Here is a 25,723-nt window from a genome sequence, read left to right as displayed (position 1 = left end):
TTGCTGGTATCTTCTAACAGAAGCATTTCACTACAGCTCATGGGCCAACCAACCGCCTCCGACAGTGTCTGTGTTCACACTGAACAAAAGGCCTGCAGAGGATACAATGTATCTGCTTCGGACCTTTTTTAGGTTAAAAATAAAGGAAAGCCAATGCTGATTAAGTAAAGAAATTACAATAATTTGGCGACTTTGCCTTTATGCCTACTTCTTTTGTTGTAAAGCAGCTGTATTAGGGCATCAAAGTCTCATTTTTCATTTTTTTTATTATATAATTGTTCGAAAGGACGGTAGGAAAAAAAGAAAAGCATTAAGTTTATTGAAGTTTAGTGATGCAGCACTTGCAGTACTTTGACTTTGACAAAGTGCTGGAACAGTAAGTCTGCTTTGTTTGTGACACCTTTCTTTCATTTTTTTTAATAAAAAAATCTTTTAGTATTGTGAAAATCATAATTAGAATCTAGCTGGCCTTGCTTTTATGCATTTATGCATTTATGTAACAAAGGAGAGAAAATGAAAGAACAATAGAGTGAAAAGAGAGAATTTAATTTCATATGTCTCCCTTTTTCATGTTTCACTCCATGCAAGTGCTTTTTGAATTATCTTTTCTCTGCTCCGGGGCTCAATGAGAGGAAGAGTGGGTGAGTGAGGGAGGGGGGGGGGAGAGAGGGGGGAGACAGAGAGGGAGTGAAAGAGAGGGGGAGACAGACAAAGTGAAAGCTGTGTAATATTGTTGGTGCGCACCTTTTTTTAATTACAACAGAGATTGTATTGATGTCTCAGGCCACATGTCCTCAATCATTTATCAAGGGGGAGAGTGCTAACAAAGCATTTCTAAGAAACCCATCCTCTCCTAGGGCCTGGAATCATACGTTATCTAAAGTGAATATTGTTAATGCTGTTCTGTGGAGAGACCCACTTACAAATCATGGGAATGAGTTCCTTGTCAGTACATGCATGAGGTAGTAAAGATATATATCCACTTTCATCTGATCCTCTGTTGGGCAAATAAAACTCTGCATCTAAATCTCTATGCAGAAATTGTTTTTGAAATGAAGAGGGACGTGTAAAAAAAAAAGATGGATAAACATTAATGCAAGGGAAAGAACATTTCTAAATCGCCTAGTTGCTTTTTTCAGGCACCAACTTAAAGATTACATCTCTCACACAGATTAGAATTCATCAAAAAAATGAAACTGATGGCAGTACAAAAGGAGACAATATGTCCTATTTTTTTTCTCTCACTTTGGTTTTCTGTCATTTCCTTTTGTCTGTTATTACCTGGGTGTAGCGTCAGTACAGTAGCAGACTGTAGCTACAGGCTGCATGGAGAGGAGGAGAATATAAACCACTTAACATGCAGGAGGAAACCAGACGTTTTTCCATTGCACTTATCAGGTGCTGTGGTGAGAGCAAGTGTCAAGGTGCAGAAGGTCCCTGCACCCCCCTCATTCTCACCCCTCCATCCTCTCCTTCCTCCCCTCTTCCTTCCCCTGCACACCCCTTTTATTTTCCCCTGATCTCTATCTCTGTCTCCCCCCCTCCCTCCCTGCCTCCCCCCCCCACCACCACTCACCACCCTCGGTTCAGTTAAAAGTGGGCTTGGCACTTCCGCAGCGACCCCCCCCCCCCCCACCCTCACCACCACCACTACCACTTCTTTTCTCTCTGTCAAACTAACCCCCAACTCCTGCTCTTCACCTCTATGTTTCCTGTCAAGGTGCACTGCCCACCTCCCCCCCCCCCCCCCCCCCAACCACCGGCTCTGCCCCCGCAACCTTTTTCTTTTCTTTCTTTCAACATCTATTATGGCTCTAAATGCCTACAGTTCATTTTTTAAAATGCTCGGTGCAGAGGGCCTGACCCCCAGCGCTCCGCAGTGATCTTGCCATCCAAGCATGTACAAGAACTGGGCGGGGGGGGGCTTTGTATTAGTGGCTTTGAAGGGAATCTCAGTCTTAAAATACAGTGCACTCTTTATTGCTGCAGCCCTTAGTTTTTATGAATCCTTTTTTAAAATGTAAATTAATCTGTCCCAAATCACAAGAACACAGTACCTCATTTCCATTAGGCAGAAAAAGTTTGTCAAGTGACTGCATAGAGGATGAGCATATAGCATAGGACTGGGCGATGGAACTTTTTGAGACACTAAGATTATTAACCACTTACACCCAGGGCCACACAGCCTGCCTGAGCAGTGCATTACTACTACCTCGCTGAGCCGGAGCAATGTCTACACAAACAGTGTTGCTACTGCTGTGCTGCTGTGGCACTGTGTACCATTATTGAGTCTGCCTTTGATAATAGGAGGAATAATGCAGAGATTTTCCAAATTCAGGTGTTTCTGTCCACAGTAACACTACAGGGCTTTTATTTTGAAACACCGACCAACACGTATCTTGTTTGTTTATTCTTACACAATTAAGAAACAATAGTTACAGCACAGACAGTAACTGGCTTAAAACTAGTAATTATCTTTTTACATTGTTATTGTTATTGGAAGAATTTTTGAGAGAGCCCAATAGTTTTTATGTTAAGCTAAGCTAAGCTAAGCTAAGCTAAGCTAAACTAAGCTAAACTAAGCTACACATGAAACATGAAATAGGAAGCATAGGCCCAGGTGTGTGTAAATCTACATACAAGTTATAAGTAACAGTTGCAACTGTGCCCCTGTTAAAAATTGGAAAGCGAAAATAGCGGAAGGAGATCTGAAATAGGCGGCCAATGGCAAGCTTATACTAATATGCTTATACATCCAGTGAGTCGGACTAGGAATTGTGTAAAACCATAGGCTACCTTTGCATTTGTGATGTTATTATCTTATTCTGCACCGTAGCTGTGCCATTTCATCAAATGGGAATATTTCTTCAGCAGCATTTTCGACACATCCTCCAGTATCATCTGGACAATTTGTTATCTCCAGAACATTTAGGATATCCACTAGAATTCAATACAGCACTCGGTGGGTTTCAGCAGTGTTTGGCTGCACAGCATGAGTCTGCAATAACTGACCCACTGGAGGATCAGTGAGCTTTAATAGGTAAGCTCAGTTTGCCTACCTACTGAATGCATGCATGGTGCAATGTGTCCCAAGTTTTATTATCATCTGCAACCGAACTCCATGATTCTGTAGAATTAAATTAAATAACGAGAAACAATAAGTGTTTACGGTGATGCACAATCACTCTCAGAGCTGCTGGAGTGAAGGTTTGTTTAAGAGCAGGTTGGATAAGCATCAGTGTATTCTTTGCAGGGAGTCAAACTGTTTGAGCTACTGTTGTAGTTGTTGTTATTGTTGTTGTTGTTTTAGCTCCGCTGGCTTGACAGTGATACATAGGGTGAAGGTTCAGAATCTGCTATAGTGCAGAGAAGACAGGATCATTTCAGCACTCCTTTTCTTTCTTACTCTCTCTCTCTCTCTCTGTCTCTCTCTCCCTCTCTCTCTCCTTTGCTTTGTCTCTGTGTCTTTCTCTCTTTTTTCCAAGCTGATTTGGAGCCTTGCATAGTCAATTATGTAGGGAGTGAGAGATGGAGTGGGGGCTCCAGCTTCCATATTTTGGTGCGATATTAATATTGCATGAGCGCTATTCTGTAGCGAATATCTAAGAGACTGCCTATTAAGGCAGCAGCAGGAGAAGAATGTGACAGACACACACACACACACACACACATACACACACACACACACACTGTACATACATACATACATACACAGACAGCCAGAGAGCAGGGGTGAATCAGTCGGGATCACGCACAGGTTGTTATAATTAGTGTTTTCCAGATTTATTTTGGTGGGATAATAAGAGTGACTCATTTCCCTGTTTAATATGTCATGTTTGTTTATCTTGACATGGCTCACATTGCGCCGTACAGTGAGCGTGTTTGATGTTGGTGAGAACTGAGTGATGTTCCACTGTAATTGTGCTAAGAATGGAATATTTTAACTAACCAACTGAGTAAACAAACAAAACAGAGACACAAAACAAATGCGTGCTGTAAAAAAAAAAAGAAAAGAAAAAAAAATGTTGCCAAGATAATTGTGATATTGCAAAGCTGGAGTGATCTGATGGCAGGCTATTTATTTTCTGCTGCTGGGTGGATATCAATGATGCATACAGCAAGTGTCAACAATGACAGGCTGAGAAGGTCCCCAGCAATGACTGAGAGGCTCAGCGTGGACACTTGATGCTTTTTTTGGGTGCTAAGTGGCTGCGACACTGGATGGTCTGTGAGAGACATCTCATTTCATGCCGCCACAGATTGTCAGAAGCATCTGATTTTAAGGTGTCATGAACATAAGCCTCATTAATACAGTTTTAAAATATAATAACAGCTATTATTCGTAGCGTCTGTTGTAAACCTCAGTCATTGTAGTGCTTGGTGACATGGCGGAAGTCAATATCAGTCATTTTCTGTACAACACAATATGGAAATGCATGTAAACTCACATATTATAGATTGAACTGTGTGTATATAAAATGTTTATATATTTCTTCAGACACATTTTAAACTCACTAACTAAATAGGTCACGATTTGATACAATTCGAAATACTGGATTCATTATACAATTTTATCTTCCTTTTTTTTAAGAAAATGAGATTGAGGAAAAAAATATTAGCTCCTCTGTCTGGGACAGAACTCATACTAAATGTAAAGAAGTGAAAAATATCCCACTATTATAATAATAACAATATTTGGATATTATATAGGCTATTAGGCTTTGTATATCATGATGTATAAATGAAATATTCCAACCTTGCTTTATAACTATAAATACTTTTATTTTATAAACCTATTTTGCTCCTGTTGTTATTTGTGACGCTGCACTTTGGTAATAAAGCTGAGTTAAAAAGAAGAAAAGGAAAAAAAATACTCTTTTTGGCCGTATTGTGTCCTTCGGTGTCGTAAACTCTCAGCCATCTGAATCGGGTATATATTATATATATATTATATATATTAGGGCGTGACATTTAAATGACGCTTGTTTCGAGCCTCCACATTTATCAACAGCCGATCATTCTCACGCTGTGATTGGTGAGATACGAACGTTTGATAAATCACACGTGAACCCTGTCGTAAGACGAAATATACACTCAGAACTGCGCTAGTTTCTACGCTCGTTTGATGAATATGGAAATGCATGTAAACTCACATATTATAGATTGATCTGTGTGTATACAAAATGTTTATGTATTTTTTCAGACACATTTTAAACCCAATATTACTGATAAATAGGTCAAGATTTGATACAATTCATGATACTGGGTTCATTATTCAATTTTATCTTCTTTTTTTTTTTAAGAATATGAGATTGAGGAAAAAAGATTCCTTTGTTTCTCAGACAAAAATCTACAAAAAATATTTTCTTTTCTCTTTTTTTCAAATTAAATGATCCCTTTTCATCACTTAGGTAGGGAACAATCTATGCAGCAAATATTTCCAATTTTTTTTTGTAAAAGTAAAACTAAAAATATATTTTGGCTAAAATAGCCAAAAGCAAAACAAAGCTGTTTTTGGAAGCAGCTCTCCACTTATAAAGTAGCTAAAATACAAAGGGTATGGAGCATCCTTAATGTCGAAATCTTCAACTGTGGTAGCCATGTTTTTCCTACTTAAATATAGCTATAGGTCGGATGTTGAAGTACATAGCACCCCCTGCTGTTAAAAAATATATCAAAATGAATTTTTTCATCTCACAAATTTGAATCTCCACATTTTTTTCAGTCATATTCCTTTTGATGATTGAATTCATGTTTGTATTTTTTTGGAAAACGGCATACAGCCATTTTAATTCCCAATGTGACCTCACCCCAAGTGCCTTGTTTATTTCCAACCAAAAGTCCCCCCCAAAAAATATTTGGTTTACTATCATGTCAAATAGAAAAAAAGAGAGAAAAGCAGCATATCCTGGTAGCAGGTGGGCTCCTTGAAATGTCCTGCATATCTCACATAATATACAACTGAGGGTATTTGTCCCCCTGGACTTATTGGAGAACATGCTGAAGAGGGTTTTTCCCTCTTGCAGTAACATTGCCAGCCTCTGTCAAAAGCCCAGAAAGCCCGGCCTGGAGTCGACACAGCCAGTTAGTCCGGAGCCCAGAAGCATCACGCTGGGCCCGATGTCGAACAAGTGCTTGGTGACCTTACAGCACCAGCTGGAGTTAAAAGAAGTCTTTAAAAGGCCGATTCTCCACAGTAATATCATCGCCCATGCCTCAAAGAGTCTGGATTAAGGCCCACTTTCCCTTGCTAAAATGTAACAAATGTGTGAAAAAACATCACAGCCAAAGCCAATGCGAAGGGAACAATGGAGAGAGGAAGAGGAGAGAGAGAGGGAGAGAGAGAGAGGGTAGGGACAGATAGGAGAGGCAAAAAAGGGGAGAAAGAAAGTGAGGGGAAACTCAACATCTTAACACCCCCAAAACCCCCCACACCCCACCCCTCCCTTCCAGTTATATCAATGTAGTTGGCTTTCTCTGAAATTCAAATGGCAAGAGGAAAAAAAAGCAGATAAAAAAAGAAGGTTGGTGGTTGCTGAGAAAAAGACCTGCCATCTATGTATTAGTGCTCTGTAAATATTACATGAGCTCCACATTCGCTCAGTTGTTTGGCATTACTTCCACTGGATGGGTATATTATTTTAGAAACCATGCCTTGTTTATGGAGAGGCATGACCTACTTCCAGACACTCCTCTCTCTCTCTCTCTCTCTCTCTCTCTCTCTCTCTCTCTCTCTGGTATTTTTTCTTTCTCTCCCCCCATCTCTTTCCCTTTACCTCCCTTTTCTACCCCCACCTCTCTCTCTCTCTCTTTCGCTCCCTCTCTTATTCACTCTCAATCTGCGAAATCTCAACTGGTTGTCCCTGCTGAACAATTACAAGGCAGAGAGACCCAAATGGAGATGTTTGTAGAAAACAACATGTGTATAATTAAGGTTTAATGAGCTCTTGTCAGGGTGGAATGTGCAATTAGATTGGTAATAAAAAATTCTGCCTGGATGCTCGTGGCAGAGGCTGGATGTGGAGTCAGCATGGCAGTGAATGAAAGAACAGTGAATTATTTTGAGCTCTATTGACAGAAGTAGACGGTGCTGGATGCTGTATTTAGATTTAAATACATGGTGAGCTCCCAAATACAGAAAGAAGTTTTTTTTGCTATATTGTGTGTTTTCAAATTACTGTACTTGTGCACACCAGATTGGGTTCTTGGGAAAACAGTTCTTAAACAGCTGAAGTTATGTTTTACTGCTGCGAAATGAAGCAAAAGACAATGATTTGAATGGAGAAGGTCATGAATGTCATTAGATGTAAGAATATAAAATAGGTGAGCAGGTTTTTATTAAAAACAAGAGAGAGAGAGAGAGAACTTTCAAAGCACATATGTCTCTCCCACATCTACATTTGTTATTTTAATACAAAATACATTGAAACAGTGATCAAGGAAAGACAATTCTACTGATTAACAGATGGCTTTTTTGTTGTTTTTAAGAAAAAAAACCTAAATCATCCTCTAGCACAATAACGTTTTTTTACAGGAATGGATGGACGAATGAATTATGGCTATATAACTTCATTATGTTGCTGTAACACCATCTATAGTTAACATTATGATTACAACAAATGGATATTTTCATTATTCACCAATTTGTGTATTCTATAGTCTACAAAATCTGGAAAATAAATAGTGAAAAATAGCCATTATACTTCACCAAGATGTCTTCAAATGTTTTGTTTTGTCAGACCAAAAAAAAAAAAAAAAAAGTCAATAATATTCTTTTAACTCATCATCTTATCTATACGACGAAGAAAAACTGCAAATCTTCACAATTATAAAGCCGCAATGGAGAGAATGTTTGGCACTTCCACTTGTAAAATGATTAGAAAGATGAATCATCATGTAAGCAGTAAACTCTTTGCCACATGGTGGCGCTATCTTGCACCATTAATCAGCTTTTGCTTTGCTTAACTGATGAGTGTTGACCAAATATGATTTTTTTTTTCATTCGTTTTGGGAACTGGGTGTGTAACGTCCAGATACAGTTTACGTGTTTGAGGGCTGGAATATACAAATGTAGCAACAGATTGTATACAGATGGTATGACAGATCGCAAACATGCATGACACAAACTTGGTAGAAACAACAATAAAATAAAAAAATGCAAATACAGCGAGGTGAAGCAGCAAGTGGACAAAGCTCGTTCCAAAAATGGGATCGAATCTGGGGTTTGCTTGAGAACTTCTGGTGTAGTTGAGCTTGGGAGGAGGAGCCAACCGAAAACAACAAAACCTGCACATTGCACCTTTAAATTTAGCTTATTATCCATGATCACAATCTGTTCTAAATTAACATAGTCACACTACAGTTGTCATGTGCCAATACTGTAAAAAGCGAAGATTAAAAAAATAAAAAAAAAACGTCAGCACTTGTCAAAAAATATCTTAAACGTAATCTGGAGTCTTAATAATCTCATAATGACGTTGTGTGGTGATAAGATTAGACACACCTGGGGTAAATGTAACAAATATGAAAAAAATAAGACTTTTTATTGAATGTAATCAGCCCTCTTTTGTTCTCAAATCCCTGCCTGCTATTTCTTTCTAGGCTGGTGCTTTTTCTGTCTCAGACTCACTATTTTAGGGAAGGACACTTCTCCAGCAGACCCTGTGTCTTTTTAAATAAGGCACTTGTGAGTGAAAAAAAGCAGCTACCTTGCTGCTCTCTTTTTCCACTCTATTCCCTTTTTTTTCTGACAGTCTTTTTCTTGACTTGGTGAAATTGCCGCTTGTGGGTCTGGTGGAGAAGATCCACACACAGAGAAATCGTGTTTGGCTCTTTCTGAATTACTTGACTAGACCCTGAAAGAGAGGGCCCTTTGTTGACTTCCTCTGGGACTGCCCTTGAAAGGCTCCTATTGTGTGGTAAGCACTATGATATAATGCAAGTGAATTTAATAGATTTAATGGAACATGCAGACATGGTTCTCAGGCCCTCATGTGATGAAAAGCAGCCTGTTTTTAGGAGATCAGAACCACATCTTAAAGAAATGAAATGTCAATGTCATGTTGCTCCTGACGCGTGATATAATGGTAAATATTCTTCATCGCTGCTGGAATCCATTGCATGTATTTTTACATTTGCAACAGTAGGATTGTGTATCTGAGTTATTTTCAGATTTCTGTATCGCTTGATGATCCATTTCTGTGTTCCACCTGACTTGTGTTGGAAGTCAAGGTTAGGCAGAGTGGGGGGAGTTGAATGTCAGCGATGTGTTAGCTTTGTTTTCATTGTGTTAACAGGAGCACAATGGTACGATTGTGTGGCCATCTGAAACCCTACACCTACCCAGAGCTTTCGGGGGTCAGAGGTGGGGGAGATGTGTGTGCCTTTAGCCCGGCGGACCATGCATTTTGAAAGACCCAGAAACCAAAGAGTAATCCAACCAGCATACCATCAAAACCATTCTGCTTCGCCGGCTCGCTCACATACCAGATCTGCTTGTAAAATGCTCTCATTTTCCAGATATAAATGATGCTTTTTTTTCTCTCTCTATCTCTCTCTCTTTTCCCCTTGTTGCTTTGTAATCTGTCTCATTATTTTAAGGTGCCATTTGAGGAGTGGCCCGCCTCTTGAAACCCCTCAGTGTGATGGACAAGACCATAAAGCAGAGCAATAAACCTGAGATGAATGTTATATCTTAACACTGATAGAGGCAATTAAGTCCATCATAAGCGAGAGAGGGAACACTCTTCTCTGGGGACTCATTCACTTGCATGGTTTAACATGATTCCCAGCTAAATCCCTTATTTTATTTCTCCTCTCAGCTCACAGCTTACAGTCGAGCACAAATTGAGCTGATGTGTTTTTTTTTTCACACAATTTGGTCTTTCTGTCTGATCTGCCCTTTTCTGTCTGTCGTCATGTGTCTCTCTCTCTCCCCCCCCCCCCCTCTCTCGCTATCTCTCCCTTTTCTCTCTCTCTCACCAGCCCATTTCGCCGTATTTGTCATGGTAATGTAAAAAATCTCAGCTGCTCCAATTCATTTCGTGCTCTTTCAGTCGAGAAAGAAGGGCAATTCTGTTTTTCCTCACTAGTTCCTGTGTGTTGTGGTTTAAAGGTAATGAAGACCATATTTCATCTGCATGGAGTTATATGACTGGGCGTGGCTGAGCAGGTCTGTTATGGGAAAATAAATATTATGGAAGGTCTAACTTTGTTATCTTTATCTCGCTGGGATCAATGTGTGTATTATTGGAAAGGATACATTACACAAACACGTCGGCACGCATGCAACGTGCACACATTCAGAGTCAAGTTGTCTATGCAGCATGCAGACACACATACGGAACACATAAAGGTGAAATACGCGTGCAGCAGCAGAGATAGATATACACACACACACACACACACACACACACTAACACACACACACACACACACACACACACACACACACACACACACACACACACACAGGCAATCCATATCTGCTTTACACCACACCATCCCTCATACTCTGCTTTGGTTATGTCTGTATATGTGTGTGTGTGTGTGTGTGTGTGTGTGTGCCTGCCAGCAAGTTACTGAATGCTCTAATGACCACAGTCCTGACACAGGTATTTTGACTGCTGCCTCTTTCCATCGGCACATTGACTGACATGCGATTAGTTACGCTGGGGTGCAAAACTAGGGAGGCGCGCACTGTAACCACGAGAAGAGACTAGAAGGAGGGTTAAGTCCTGTTCTCTCCTGCCTCATCTTTCTTTAAATCTAAAACATCCCTGGCCGCAGTTACCGCTTGTGCGATTTGGTATTCAGTACGTACAGTAAAGCACAGCTTGGCTCACAGCGACCTTATGGGAAAAGCATCTTGTGTAGATCAATGCAGGTTAGCAATGTTGCAGCACAGTACCGGTCGTAGAAGGAATATAGAACTGATGCAGAGCTGATCTTTGTAAGTCGGGCTGCACCGCCCTGTTTCTGACCTCAGTTTGTTGATCCTATTGGCCCAATTTAATTTATCTACATTGAGTCCTCATTTATCAATGCCATAATAAAATTCACTTTCAGTTCCATAGTTGGCAGGTGAATTTTTTTAGTACCTTGTAAACTAGTCTAAGACTAGACTCAGCAGATGTTTGTTGCATTGAGGTGAAAAGTTTATTCAAAATGATTACCATTGATGGTCAACAAGTAACTAAACAAAAATAAAGTTTAAGTACATTAATTCAATGTAAGTCAATCCAAAAACCAGCCTCACAGCCTCCTCATCATCCTCCTCCTCATCATCATCACTACCACCACCGCACAATGTTAAGGCTGAACTGCTTTAGGGTAGGTCAATTCACACCTCCCTCATTGGCCAAAACCATTCCTCCCATGGGTGCTTCTACACAGGAACTTTAAGCACATTTTCTTGAGTAAATGTGCTAAAGAAAAGAATAATCAGCCAACCTACACTGTAGTTTACAAACGAAACATTTCAAAAGCATTTTAAAAGGTACAAAAAACCCTCCACTTGGTTTGGCCCAGTAATGTCAGTGGTGACATCATCAACAGCGTAAAACCAGGAAATGCTGGGCCGGCACCTCCCAAAACAATAGTCCTCCATGCATGGTGAAACTGAACAAAGGAACAAACAATTGAACAACAATAAACCTGCAAATCAATAAAAAAATAGCAGAAACTTACTTAAGTCTGAATGTGTGTGTTTTAACATATATAATGAAATGTACACAAGGAACTAATATGGTGTGATGTTTAAAGTGAAGAAAGAAAAGGGACAAGTGGTGAGTAACAGAGGGTGCTCACCCACTTTGTTATAAACCTCGGCATCCATGTCTTGCTTATCCCAACGAGTTCCACATCATGAGGTTACACAGATTGTTAATTTGGGAAAAAGATAGCCATGATATCCAATCAGTACTCAGCATTGGCAGAAACCCAGAGTCTAGGTATTGGAATTGGCTCCAGGAGAGAAAGAAATGGATCGGTGTGTAACCCTATTTGTAAGATCACACCAAGCTGCACAAAACATATTTTTCAAATGTACACAAATTCATAAGCAGCATGGAAGACAAAATAGATGCTGTGCATTAAATTAAAGCATGGAACAGGACTAAAACACTATGGTTCTTCTTTTTTTCCCCCATTGTGGCATTGAACATAATATACTGGTTAATAACAAAAATCCAAAACATTGGAGCAGTAAACTGTATCTAGAATACAATATGAACTGACCCAATTTCTTTTAAAGGGACACTTTACCCCCATATCACATATACATATTTCATATCTTACATGTAGTGCTGTTTATTATCAGTCCAGATTGTTTCAGTGTGAGTTGCTGAGTGTTGGAGATATAAGCCTTGGAGATGTCTGCCTTCACTTGAATATAATGGAACTCGATGGCACTTTTGTGGTACTCAAAAAAAATGAATTTGACAACAACTCAACAGCAATGTCTCTTTCCAGAACTCATGACCTGGTTACTCAAGAGGACTCATAGACTTTTTGTGAGTGAGTTTTGAGTGAGCAGGAGTTTTTTCATGTATTTTTCATGTAATATAAGGTCCATTATATTCAAGACATCTCTACGGCAGATATATCAAGCTTGGCAACTCCAAAACAATCTAGATTGATAGATAACACTGCAGGTAACAGAAAAACATGCAAATTAGAATTTCCATTGAACTGTCCCTTTAATGCTACAAATTTGACCCTGAATATAATTGTTCCCACTTTTTAAATACAGTTCTATGATATTATTTACCAAGGGAAACTTATTATTTGGTGGATGGATCAAATTGTAAGTTTGGAGATGCCACTATAGATGAGAGTCCTTGTCAGAAGGCTACATTTCTGATATGCTGTGTTCCAGTCAACAGTTGTTTTATAACCTCTATGGCTGTGGTGCACTTCCTGCATCAAACTGACATTGGTTTGGCTTTACGCAAACACAAGGCTATTTATAGCATCTCTCCCACTTTATTTTCTCCCTCCCATTCTCTCTCCCTCTCATGTATTTGCATTTCTGCTATGCAAACAGGAGTCTGGTGTCAAGTGCGTCAGTTGTACAGGCCGTACTTGTCCCTTTTCCTTCTCAAGCCTCAATCTATCTCAAAAATTTGCTCCCTTGCTCGACATGACTCCCCCTCTCCTCCATCTCACTGTAGCTTTCCACCTCTCTCTCACCTTCACCCTCTCCCCCCTCCCTGCTTCACCCTCTCTCCCTCTCCCTCACTCTCTCTCTCTGTCTGTGTTTTCCTTTGCTCAATTGTTTTGCTGTAGATTTGACCGCTATGATTAATGACCTCAAAGCCTCAGGAAAGCAAACAGAGAGAGACACGACAAGCTCGCCCTTCCCTTACAAACCTCCCTTTTTCTCATATGTCAACTGCTCGCATGTTCGCACTGAACACGTTATGACTTTTGGAAAAAATAAAAAATAAAGATCTACATAATATGAGTCAGATTACACGAGAGGAAGATTTGATATGCACACATTTTTTTTATCTGATTTTTGCGGAAAACAACCACCACCTGGCACACAGAAGAGCTTCCATAGACCATGGCTGTAAAGCCCCATGCATTATTAATTTGTTCCTAGTGCTTTTTTAAAAAAAGTAATTATTTTTGGCTCATTAAATAATTGTATACACTACATGATATCATGAATCTATATTAGTGCATGTTCAGCGTTTGGACATTATTTCCCAACATTTCAGAGATTTTGTAATTTTCCATTTGTTCACAATGTTAAATGAACATCAGATCAGAGACTATAGATGAAATGACCTCTTGCTCAAAAGGTCAAATTAGTCACACAGAGCGTTGAAGGTGTTGCTCAAGGACACAATATGGTGAAATATGGTTAACTTTTAGGTGTTTCTATTCACTTATTTTAATGCACATTTTATAGTATCACATTTTAAAAGTAAAAGAAACAGCAAATCTTGATAAAATATTCCTCAATCGTGCAAAAAAGCTTTAATGCTCACTTGAAGTGGTTTTGTCTTTTTAAAAGAGTTAATGTGCTAAATGGAAACATTGCCACATTCTCCACTGACGGCATCTTCCTGAATAATATATTAATGTGTCTTCGTCTCCAGGCAGCATGAAACAGGGCTAACACTTGCTGACACAAAACAATTAAAACTTGACAAATTGAAACAAATTCCTCAAGATCGCTCCATATTTCTCTTTTGGAAGGGTTAGATGGCCAAGGTTACTCATTTTGTTTCAAATTTGTTCACATCTTCTACTCCTGTTTCCTGGCTGATTAGATCCATGTGTAGCCTCTAGCACCATCTTCTGACTGTTGACTAGTTTATTCTCTCCAAACCAGTTGATATAGTTTTTTGCGATATGATTGGCAACACAAAAGAAACAAAACTTTTAAACATTATACAACTTTTTCTGCCAGAATATCACTTTAGTAATGTAGAACTGATGGTGTAAGGTACAATATGATTTTATTTAGCTGATTAAGTAACAATTCATAGTTATTAAAAACAAAATTAAAATGTTTAGGGGTATAAGTAATTTGACAACTTGAAGTAGCTCAGCTAAAGCTAACCAATTAGCTTAGCCAGGAAATCACTGGCCAAAAAACAAAAAAAATCTTCCAATGCTTGACCTTTAAAACTGTTCTTATTTTTACATCTTTTTTGTGCTCGGATAAACAAGAGGTAAAATACATTTTGTGATTTTTTGTGGGTTTGTTTTTTAAAATGTAGAGTTTGAGGCTATCTGTTTTTGCATGTTTCAAGTCTTTGTAACTTTCAGTAAGAATACAAAATGTTGCCCTACTTCTTTTTATATACTTCACATTGGAGAAGGGCTATTAAACTTAAATTGGTGCCAACAGAGAGTCCTGCAGATATATTTGTTAGCCACAGTCCGCTGTAGCATGAGTAGCGTACACTTAGCTGGCCAGTTGCTAACCACAAAGCGGCGGGAAATAATTACTTCTACATTTTCCCTCGATTTAGATATTATTTGTTATTCTAACTACAGTGCCCTCAATGACTCTCTCATATTGTGCTACAGGAGCACCACCACACACTCCAGCTTGCTCTTTGACATTCTGTATAATTGTTTTCTACTTACCCTGTTTTGCTCATCGACATCTGGTTTGCAGGTGTGAAAATAACCTATTCCAAGATGTCATCACTCCTCGCACGATGTGATTAGAACGGCATGTAAAATCATTTTCCTGGAGCAATAAAGAAAATGATTTCATTTTCATTGCAGAATACAATGATTATTCCTCCAGCAAACTAATAGTGCTATCAGACAGAAATCATTGCACTAGAAGTAACAGCTCCATCAGAGTCTGAATGATAACGTGGAAATGGAATTGGGGCTTTGAATTGAATAACGTTGCAAAGTATTGTCTTTGTAGTGTAGTTTGTTTGGTGCTCTGACTGTGTCACACATAAAGATAGCAACAAAAATGCAAGTGCAAGTAGAGGAATCTCACATAAAATCCTCTTATTGATTACCTACGGTGCAGTAGATTTAGTCTCTGGAACACATAGCTTATTGCACAAAGTGAAACATGGCTATAAAAAAAGATTGTGGCCCAGTTTTGGTCCCTGCCCACAGCTTGAGAAACACCGGCAGTGAGTTACTGTAGGCACATATCCATCCCGTTATTTGACCTTACAGTAGCAGCGGTAATTCATCTCAGCCTCTACTAGCTGTCTTGAGGTGTGTTTTGTTTCCTCATAAATGGCTGGTGCCAAATAGTGTCAGACAGAGAAGCAGGGAAGGCCTCTGGGATTGTGTGTGTGTGTGTGTGTGTCTGTGTGTGCATGTTTGTATGCCTGTGTGTTTCAAGCTGCGGCCTCTGGCTGTGACCCCAGTGTTAATCACACTACAGCCAGAACAACCACAGGCTCTATCGCCACTACTGCTGCTACAGCCCTCCTCCTCTCCGACTCTATTTCTCTCTCATTCATGCTCTCTGTCCTTACTCTCTGTTTTTATTTCTCTCTCTCTCTCTCTGTAACTCCCCCATCCCTACACTATCTTTCCTACTGTACTTACTCCCACTTATACATGATCTCTACCCACTCCTTCACCATTAGCTCAGGGATACACCCTCATCTTTCTCATCCCTATAACCTCAAACCGTCACCTTTCCTCCAGCCTAAGCCTCCCCTTTAGACTTCTTGAGCTCAGTGTTTCTGAGTTCTGGATTAGCGGGGTTGCCCTGTCCTCGTTTCTTTGGTACAGCGCTAAAGGCTGTTCTCACCTCTGTAGTCTCGGTCACGAGCTGGGAGGCTGGGTTGCTACCAGGGTTGCTACCATGGTCGCCTGTGAGTAAAAACAATTGGTAGTTGACTAACACTCCCACAACAACTAATTGATTAGTTGATTTAAAGAACTGTTTTTCCGAAGAAAAGAAAGAAAAATTGCAAAAGCGACACTTTAAAACCCAGAGATGTGCTTATGTCTTTCTTAAAAATAAGTCTTTGAGGAAAAATACATTTTAAAAAAATGCCAAAACAGTGTAGAAATCTTCAAAAATTTACTTGTGTTTCTGACTTTCTTGTATTTCCGTATTTGTAGGGCTGGGCAATAATTCATTATGAAAATGTAGTGTCTTTCAATGGAATCATCTCATGACTTAATCATTTATCAATACACAATTATAATGTCTAAATTGATAATTACAGGCATATGATGTTAACATTTTTTGGAGAATATATTTTCCTATTCCTATTAATCTGCTAATTCATACTTTTTGTATATATGCATGTAAATGTAGTCAGTGTATAACTACAAATATATTTTCTCTGTCACTTGAAACTGTTTTCAAGTTATTTTCTATTTCTGTTATTTCAAGTTCAACATTAAATGAGAAATATTTAATACATTTAATTAAGTATTTTATTCACACAATAGTTAATGTGGTTATTTCATACTGACTATTTTTTTGAATTCCCAAAACACACGGTATTAATATTGTCAAAAACATCAAAATATTGATACATATCAATGCAGAATATCTGAAGTGATTTAATACTAGTTTTCTGCAGTGCTGCTCTCTTTTTTATTAATGTAAAAGGTTATTGTTTTTGTTTACTACAGTCATTCTTCTGTTTTCTAGTACTAGCCAAGACAAAAAGTCCCCAATGTCATATTACAATTAAAGCATTTATCTTTTTTTTTAAAATCGAACATTCTATGCCCTCAATGTTGTTTTTCAAATTTTCAAAATAAATAAATAAAATATTTTTTTATATCAAAAGGAAATAATGTTAGCTAAATCATGATACGTGTAATTATCGAGGAATGAAATGACACACACAATGACCCACTTTGGCCACATCCACATATGTGAAGTCAGTATTCTTTTGATGACCATTACAATAATCACCGCCTCCATTCTAGAGATTCTGGAAAACCCGCACTCGAGTGATGAACTTGAACCTCCTCCAGCTTTCCAAAAGATGTCAACTCAATAGAAATCGTCTCAACACTTGTCTTTGAGTCTGACCCAGAGCAAACACAGAAAGTAGGTCCCCGGAAATTCCTCCAGTGAACTGCACGGCACAGCGAAACGATTTCTAGGTCGACTCCCGGCCGACTTACCTGTCATGTGTCGTTTGATTATGCGAACATCGCCTTTGATTTGATTTGACTGGCCAACTCGCTGGCTGACTAACTACACGGCCGCTGGTGCGAGCGTTGAGCTCTCAGTGTTGTGATTATCACTCTGTTGTGCCTTTGTCGCCTTGTGATACCCATGGAATCACAGCACTGTTAGGTGTGCGCACACTTACACACAATCTCGGGCTGTCGGCAAGCTGAGACGAGGAGTGTGAGTTACACAAGCTTTGACAGGGCCTAATTATACGTGTCTCTAATGAACTGTAATTACTGACATCCACCAGAGCATCAAGGTCTATAAGCCGAGGACTTGCAGTCATTAGGCTGCTGTGTTACACTGTTTCTGTGTCTCCACTGACTGACTGGAAATCTCTGTTTTCCGTCCCTGTTGTGATGTTTTGGTCTCTGTTGCCTAACGGTTTTCTCATCTCTCTCTCTCTCTCTCTCTCTCTCTCTCTCTCTTTCTCTCTCTCTCTCTCTCTCTCTCTCTCTCTCTCTCTCTCTCTCTCTCTCTCTCGTTCTCTACAGTTTGATGGTGACAACATGTACATGAATGAAAACAACCACGAGTTCCTCCCGCCAAACCAGGTGAGTTCAAATTGGCTCTAATGGAAAACCTGCTCTTTTCCCCTTTTCCTCTTATTTCATCTGTTCCTGTGATTGTTGCCCGAGTTGTTTCGGAGCCATTTTCATTCCTACATTGTTCAGGCTTGTTAGAAAGGACGACAAATTGTTGTTACTGAAACAACCGCAGAGTTATATGACATCAGCTGAAAGCAAAAGGGACTGAAAGCTCTCAAAACATATTCCAATTAGTTCACCCATGTTTTATGCTGACAGAAAAAACATATTCAGTGCATTCTGCACTCTATACGGGTGAAATATTCTCTCAGGATTGTTAGTGTGAGCGTCAGTGGTCACAGTGTGGAATAAACACAAACACATTTCTTCTACTTCCAGAACCTGGTGTCTAAATACAGTCAAATAACTGCCAGATATTACAAAATGTTTTTTGTTGATTGTTCATTTGGGTCTCCATTAGTTGTTACCATGGCAACAACTACTCATTTTTACCTGGGGTTCAATATTAAAATGTACATACTGTCATACTGTTTGCACTTACAATAAAGAAAACACTGTACAACAGCTACAGTGTCACCCCAATAGAAAACCCAGTATAATGTCATTAAAACCAAATACATGACATACAATATAACTAGTAAAACATTAAAAATAATATTAAAGCCACATTTATTTGCATGTCCACATAGTTATTTGCATTATTCATGATGGATTTCTTAATTTATTTTTTTACTAGACACTGTATACAGATGATATGGTTGTTTTAAAATGTGGCATAAAATGTGATAAAAAAAAAAGTCTAGCTAGTCTATCTTACCCTCAATCTGTCCCAGTATCAACTGGGCAGAAGTTATTGAAATTAGAGGTGTGGACCAAGTCACATGACTGACTCGATTCAGACTCGAAACGTTAAAATCAAAACAGACTTGCAACCCGATTTTGATGTTAACATCATGAATTCACTTGTACTTGAGCCTTTTGACCTTACTATGAAAGTTAAATGTCAGCAGTTAACAACATACAATTAATTCATTAATTGTTCGCATTTGTTTTAGCAAACATGTTTGAACAAGCATTCTTTTTTGTAAGTTTAACTTATTTTTCCTCTATTGTTAAAATGGTATTACATTTGGTCAAGAGCTCATCGGACTTGCAACTTCAGTGCAAAGACTTGATACTCTGCAATATAATGACTTGATCCTGGTCCTTGGTTCTGATTAAAACATAGTGGTCGGGCTGTCCCGGTGGCTCATACTAACACTCACACTAAGGCTTAGACCCTGCAAGGCAGTGGGTCGGGGTCCATCTTCTCCTCTGTCTTCCCCTTTCAATCCGTATCTCTACCACTATTTAATAAAGCCGGAAAACAAAGTTAAAAAAAAAGAAGAAAAAAAAAGAAGAAAGAACCCACTGGTGAGGTTGCTAGTTGATCCCTGTCTTTGTCAGATGGTTATAATTGCATTTCTGCTGTGTACAGTAGGAGGAAACCAGAGAACCTAAACCAGCAATACCCAAATTCAAAACAGAAACTGCTGGGATTTTCTTTCTGTGAGGCGACAGTGTCAACCATTAAAGCTTACTCTGCCATCATAAAATTCAAATTCACTTTATTCCAATTATGCAATCATCCTCTGTGGCACACGATTTTCACTTTGGTAAAAGCCAAGCACAAAATGCTGCTTCAGTCGGAGTGAGTTTTGGCCTCATTGCAAAGGATTTATTAAGTTAGAATAGAGGGGGAGTCAGCGCTCTTTTACAGTACATGGCAACCATGCCAGATACACTGGAGCACAGCTGGTCGCGAACAACTGGGAGACCATATGGTTGTGTTTGGACAGGGGGATTTGTAGAGTTCGGGAATAAGCCCATCTGACATACACAGGGGAGCAGGGAATTTGTCCCTGTCAATTGCAATTATTAGAACCGACCCGTAGGCTACAGTAGTTCTGTGTTTCTGTTGCATTTGCTGTTTTGCTTAATTTCTTAATGCTCTGGTTTGTTAAAGTGTGGCTCAAGGCCCAGACTGAGAGGCAGAGCTGGTATGCTGCTTCTTGTACATGGTTCCCTAAGTTTATTTTAGATAACTGACAACAAATATGTCTGTTACAAAGTGATTTTCAGCAGGATAGTGCCGTTATCTGACAAATTTCTCATGCTGGTACTTGACTGTCTAAAAAAAAAAAAAATCTCAAGAACCAATGCTTTTATCGCCCATTTTGATTCAGCGCATGTACTTTTACTGCAGTGCTGATTGACTGATTACAAGTCGTGCTGATGTGCACAATGTTCTTTGCTGAATTACTGAGGGACAGATAAAACATCGCAAATGTGGCATGGAAGATAGACAGAGGAAGAAAGGGAGAGAAAGGTGGGGATCAAGGAAGCAAGAGAGAAAGAGACAGAGAGAGGGAAATAGCGTGAAACACGGTGATGGGATGAGAGACGATTTTGCTTTGCTCTGTGTTATACTTTGTTTACTCAAGATCCCCTCATATTTGACATGTGCCTTGCTCTATTCTCCGCTTCACCAAGTTTAGCCTCCTCTTCCCTCTGACAGCTTGAATCAGGGAGGGCCTTAGGGGTGGACACACACTCCGACAACAAAACATAGAAATAGAAGAAATGGGGAGAATCACTGACCTGCACCTAGCTGTGTCCTAATTCCATACTACATACTAATTCAAGGCAGATTTTATGTGTGTATTGTGTTCACAGTGGATAAGTTGCAAAATGTACCAAAAAAAGACCAAAAATGCTTAATTTGTGAGGATACTATTGAGCCACTATTGTCCAATAATGCAGCAATTGTGGATGGTGCAGAAACAGCACCAGGAGGATCTTTGAATATAAACATTTTGAAATCTTTATATCTTTATTATACTTGACAGTGTTGCAACTATTTCAAATCCATGCTATAAAAATAATTATATACATGTAAAATCCAATATACTAATAGTCATGATCTATGTTTTTTTGCATTGCATAAAATACTATTTTCTGCAAAAAATACTATTTTAGCAGGAAATAATACAATAATCAAACTTATACAATCACTCAAACCAGAACAGAATATTTAATAGTTACATTTTTGCTTTGCTAGATGTTTGTGGAGCAATACTATCCACTATTAGTTTGAAATTTCATCCAGCTGTGAGAAGCTTCTCAAATGTCTTTGTGAACTGCATTGTGGGAGATTATTATACATCAATAGCACACTCATAAATAAATGTTTTTGAAGCATGCATGACATCGTTTTCTCACTTTTCCAGAGTGAATATATACTCCATACTCAAAACCTGTGCATTTGCTGCATAGTTCCAGTAATACAAAGTAGCAACATGCATTGATTTATTATATGTTAACTGAAACTAGCATGTAAAGCCAATTAGAATAAATATCAGTGCCTGAAATAAGGCAGTACTGATTACTGGAACTTTTGATTTTTGTCCATATTAGTACCTTTTTCATTTTTATTAACAGTATTATTAATAGGCTTGTATTTATATTGTGAGAAAGCATGCATTTCTATGTAAAATCAGACATTCAGCAGCCTAATATAGCCCAAATAATCCTTTGTTCCATAACCACATTTTCTGCCACTTTGACAAGTTGACTGTGATTGACAGGCGAATCAGACTCGACTCGTCAAAGTCAACAATCCACAGTACACGATATAAATATAAATATATCCAAGACAATTGCGATGATCATGTCATGGAACTGCTGAATGTGGTTACTGGCAAGTGTTTTGGTCCAATTCAGACGCTGGTATTGTTCATATTCCATCCAACTAAGTGTGTAACATTGGATTGGGTGCTTGACTGTAAATGTGTTTATGCTTGTGTTGTTTGTGCTGAAATTAAAATGGACTTGGTGAAAAGTAACAGAGGTATAAGACAGCTGCGGGGCGAATTTTTTATTAACTAGTTTCATTCCTGAAGAAATGTGTTGTACAGTACATACAGTAGCTGCATTATTCTCAATATATTCCAGCTTGAATAAAAACAAATCATTCCGCCTAAAGCTCATTTTCTCAGCTCGCTGCTTTATTATCTCACTTTACTTCTCTATCTTTCTTCCTCCCATTCTCTCTCCGACTCCCCCTCTTCTGCTCATTTTCTCACTCGGTTTTTCTCTTTTTCTCTCTTACCCCCCGTTGCATTTAAATGCATTTGGGTCAGCGGTTCCGCCTCCAAACTGTGAAAGTGTGTCTCTCAGTGCTCTGCTGTCTCTCACTTCAGTTTCTGCATGTAATCGCTCTATTTAATCTGTCTCACCTATATAAATACTTTTACATAAGGTGCATTGAAATAGGACATAAGCATGGCTCTGTTGAGTTAACTCTGGCGCCGTGCATCATACAGTGAGATGTTGAGGTGGGTATGTTCTCGTGATGAGTCACAAGGAAACGAGGTCAGTGCCATTGTCATATCGATGTTCCCATGAGCATCGCAGTCTGACCCTGCTTAGTTCTCCGTACTGTTTCTTCCAGTCGCTCTCAACCCCCCCAGCAGAGTGACAAAGTGTTAGTGATTCAATGACAAGGTCACAGACCCTGGTCTTGGCATCAACAAGCTCTTTGTCTGCCCCTGTGGCCACTATCCATCGTCGTGGCACCACCGGAGAACAGAGTAACCAACGCAGAGAAGCTCCGGCTTGTTCTGGTGCCTTTGCGGAGATTGCAGAGCTGACTCTCGTGCACAAAAAGAGACTCACTTAACACTCCACAGTGGAAGAGCACCAAAAAAGAAAGCTTTTTTTATATCACAAAGGTCTTATTACAAAGGTAGACCTTCACCTGAAGTGGAATTCCTCTTGCTAATGCTAAACAGAACAGTGTGGAGCGATGCGATCAAAGATAATGCACTGTAGAGATGCCTTCTCATAGCTCCGCGGCAAAGTGAAAGAAACAGTATACTTCATCAGCACTTTACCTTGACAGTGCTTTGCTTTGATGTCTTTCTCCCTGACTTATGAATTCATTTAGCAGAACTGCTGTTTGAGAGAAATATGTCACAGAAAAAAAAAAGAACACGAGGAGGAAATGGAAGAGGGTTGGGGGGGGGGGGGGGGGGGGGATTGGAGAAACTGCACAAGGGAATAATTCGGCTAATGGAGTGACTGTTTGGATATTCAGCAGAAGTAGGAACAGAGATTATGATCTTGCAATTAGCGTAACAAGGTTTTATTGATTGGCTGCCGCTGTAGCGTCTTTGCTGCCAAGACGCTGCATGTGGTTTTAACATGCACAGTGTGTGTGTAGCCCAGCCAGTCACACTAGTCCTGCTACTACCAGAGCAGAATCCAGCTCCGCGTTACCATCGAGCTGTGGCCATTTCCTGAGCATCAAAGCTGAAAAAATTATGGATTGCCGAGTTGAAAGGGTCTGTTTGAATGCCTGATGATAAAGTGGACTGCATTTGCATTTTCCACTCACTTTTAAGTTAATGCATTGCCCTCCTTCCTCTTTGACTAAAACGCAGGTATGAAAATCGGCTTCTGGTAACGAGTGATTTGAAAGTTTGTCCGCCTGTTTTACATGTTGGGAGTTCAAATGATGTTTTAACGTTAAGTTTGATGCTATTTCTCGTCTCAGTTATTTTATTGTAAGTCATTGCTGGCAGGGATTGTACCGGCCCCTTGGGTGTTGTAATTGTAATTAGGGAGGTGTTTGAGTGCCAACAGCAGAACTGTGAGACGCTGAGAGACAGATTGGAGACCGATGAGAGTTTTTTTTTAATATGGCAGCAAACAGATGTGATTATGATTAAGTTTAGAAAACACACCGACAGACTGAACCTACAATGGGCCCTTCATGTTTGTTATTCTAAAATGTTTTTTAATGATAGATTTAGCGGTGTAAGAGCTTTTGTGAGCAGATCCGATGTCTGTCACACAGTTTTAGTGCCTAAACTTGTAGAAACTCCAGCCTGATGAATATGATTACGTCCTCCTCAACAGCTCCCCTGTGTCTCTCATCTTTCTCCCATATGTTTCTGATGAACCATTGTAGAACATGATCCCATAGTCTTTTATGTCCAACCTTTGACAAATCTATCACCTCGTCCCCCCTGTACTCTGAATTAAAGGCCCATTCCACCTTTCCAGTTTAGATGAGTAATTCTCTTGTTTGGCAGCAGCCCAAAGCCCAGCCGGCCCGTCTGGAACCTCGGCGGAGCCTGATTGGTCAGGTTCAGTCGTGTGTGACTGACAGGAAGCCTGCTGATTGGGGGAGACGGTATCTTCGGATCGTTGCACTGATTAAAGCCTCGCGGCGGCGTTTTGTAAACTCCCGCCGTTTGGGGTCCCCGCACCAGCGCCCCGGCCCTGCTGGTCTGAATTACAGCTCGGCCGCATTAGTCTGATTTACAGCTTCCTCCTGCTGTTTAGATTGGAGCTGGGGACCAGAGTGGCAGGCTCCTCCTCCCCTACATGTCCACCTGCCCCCCTCGTCTCTCAATTGATTCTCCCACTTCGCGCCTCAACCCCAATACCTTGTCTGTTCCCTTTTATGCCACCTCACCTGGTTTACCTCATGTTGTACATCCCCCTGGCTTCACACCAGTTCTTCTTCTCTTCTCACCTTTCCCCTTTCTCCCCTTCTCACCATTTTTGTCTCCTTACCCTCCTTTTCTCAAATGTCTCCCCCAAAACCTTTACCAACACCCCCTTTTATTTTATTTTTTTTACCTTTCCCATACAGTACCTCTCCCTCCTCCTCCCCCCTCTCTCCCTTTCTCTCCCTCACTCACTCCCTCACTACATCTTTTGTGAAAATGAAAACAAAGAGCAGCCTGCCAAAATATTTCTATAGCCGTTCGCTGACGAAGCAGGGAGCGGAGACAATGCAAAAAGATGTGCAGGCATATTTGTCGCGGCAGCAGAAAGATGGAAAGCTCTCTCCCCGTGGCCTTTTTACAGTCATTTGGAACACCCCCCACATCTCCCCACCTCACCCTCCTCACTCACTCTTACCCCGTTTAAAAGCCCTCTGTTTGAAATACTCGTCTGACATGGCACCACATATAAATGCACTGCTGTATATTTGTGTAAGGCCCCGCGCTCTGCCAAGCTGTCCATCCCCCTGTTGCCCCAGGTGATCAGATGAAACTAATGGCAACCTAATGTGTTTGTGTAGGCCTCTCAGCCCATTGGATAAAATGATGACAGACCAAACACTCACTCTTGTGCTCGATCACATGCACTGCAATACAGAGTATTATAAAAGACATGCAACACCAGTGTCTCACCTAGTGTTTAGCCTTTTCATAGCTAGAGATTTTCTTTCATTAAAAAATAAAAGTGTACAAAGTTTGCCTTGAACTTGTTTGCCTTCATGGCTACAGGGGAAAAAAGAGAAAGAAGTTATGGGTTATTAGAGAGGAAAATGTTTCATCGAACCAAGATTCATTAGCAAAAATACTTGGTTAATTATTGATGCAGTATCTTCAAGGTATGAAGAAAGCCCTTAGCTGACATCGATCCGTGTTGGCTTATTTCCTCTGCTGAGAGAAAGTTTAAA

At 39.8% G+C, this 25,723-nt stretch overlaps 1 protein-coding gene across 2 annotated transcripts in view; it reads left to right on the top strand.

Moving 5' to 3' along the window:
* tox2 (TOX high mobility group box family member 2) overlaps positions 1-25,723 on the top strand; it is a 104,074-nt gene that overhangs the window by 37,319 nt on the left and 41,032 nt on the right. For both annotated transcript variants that reach the window (XM_059329241.1, XM_059329240.1), the window contains exon 3: positions 18,148-18,207. In XM_059329241.1, the coding sequence (XP_059185224.1) occupies positions 18,148-18,207 (60 nt within the window). The remainder of the gene's footprint in view (positions 1-18,147; positions 18,208-25,723) is intronic.

This window comes from Centropristis striata, chromosome 3 (genome assembly GCF_030273125.1).
Source record: "Centropristis striata isolate RG_2023a ecotype Rhode Island chromosome 3, C.striata_1.0, whole genome shotgun sequence".
Classification (NCBI taxonomy): domain Eukaryota; kingdom Metazoa; phylum Chordata; class Actinopteri; order Perciformes; family Serranidae; genus Centropristis; species Centropristis striata.
Note: the sequence above shows the minus strand (reverse complement) of the source record. Positions and strands in the feature narration are given on the sequence as shown.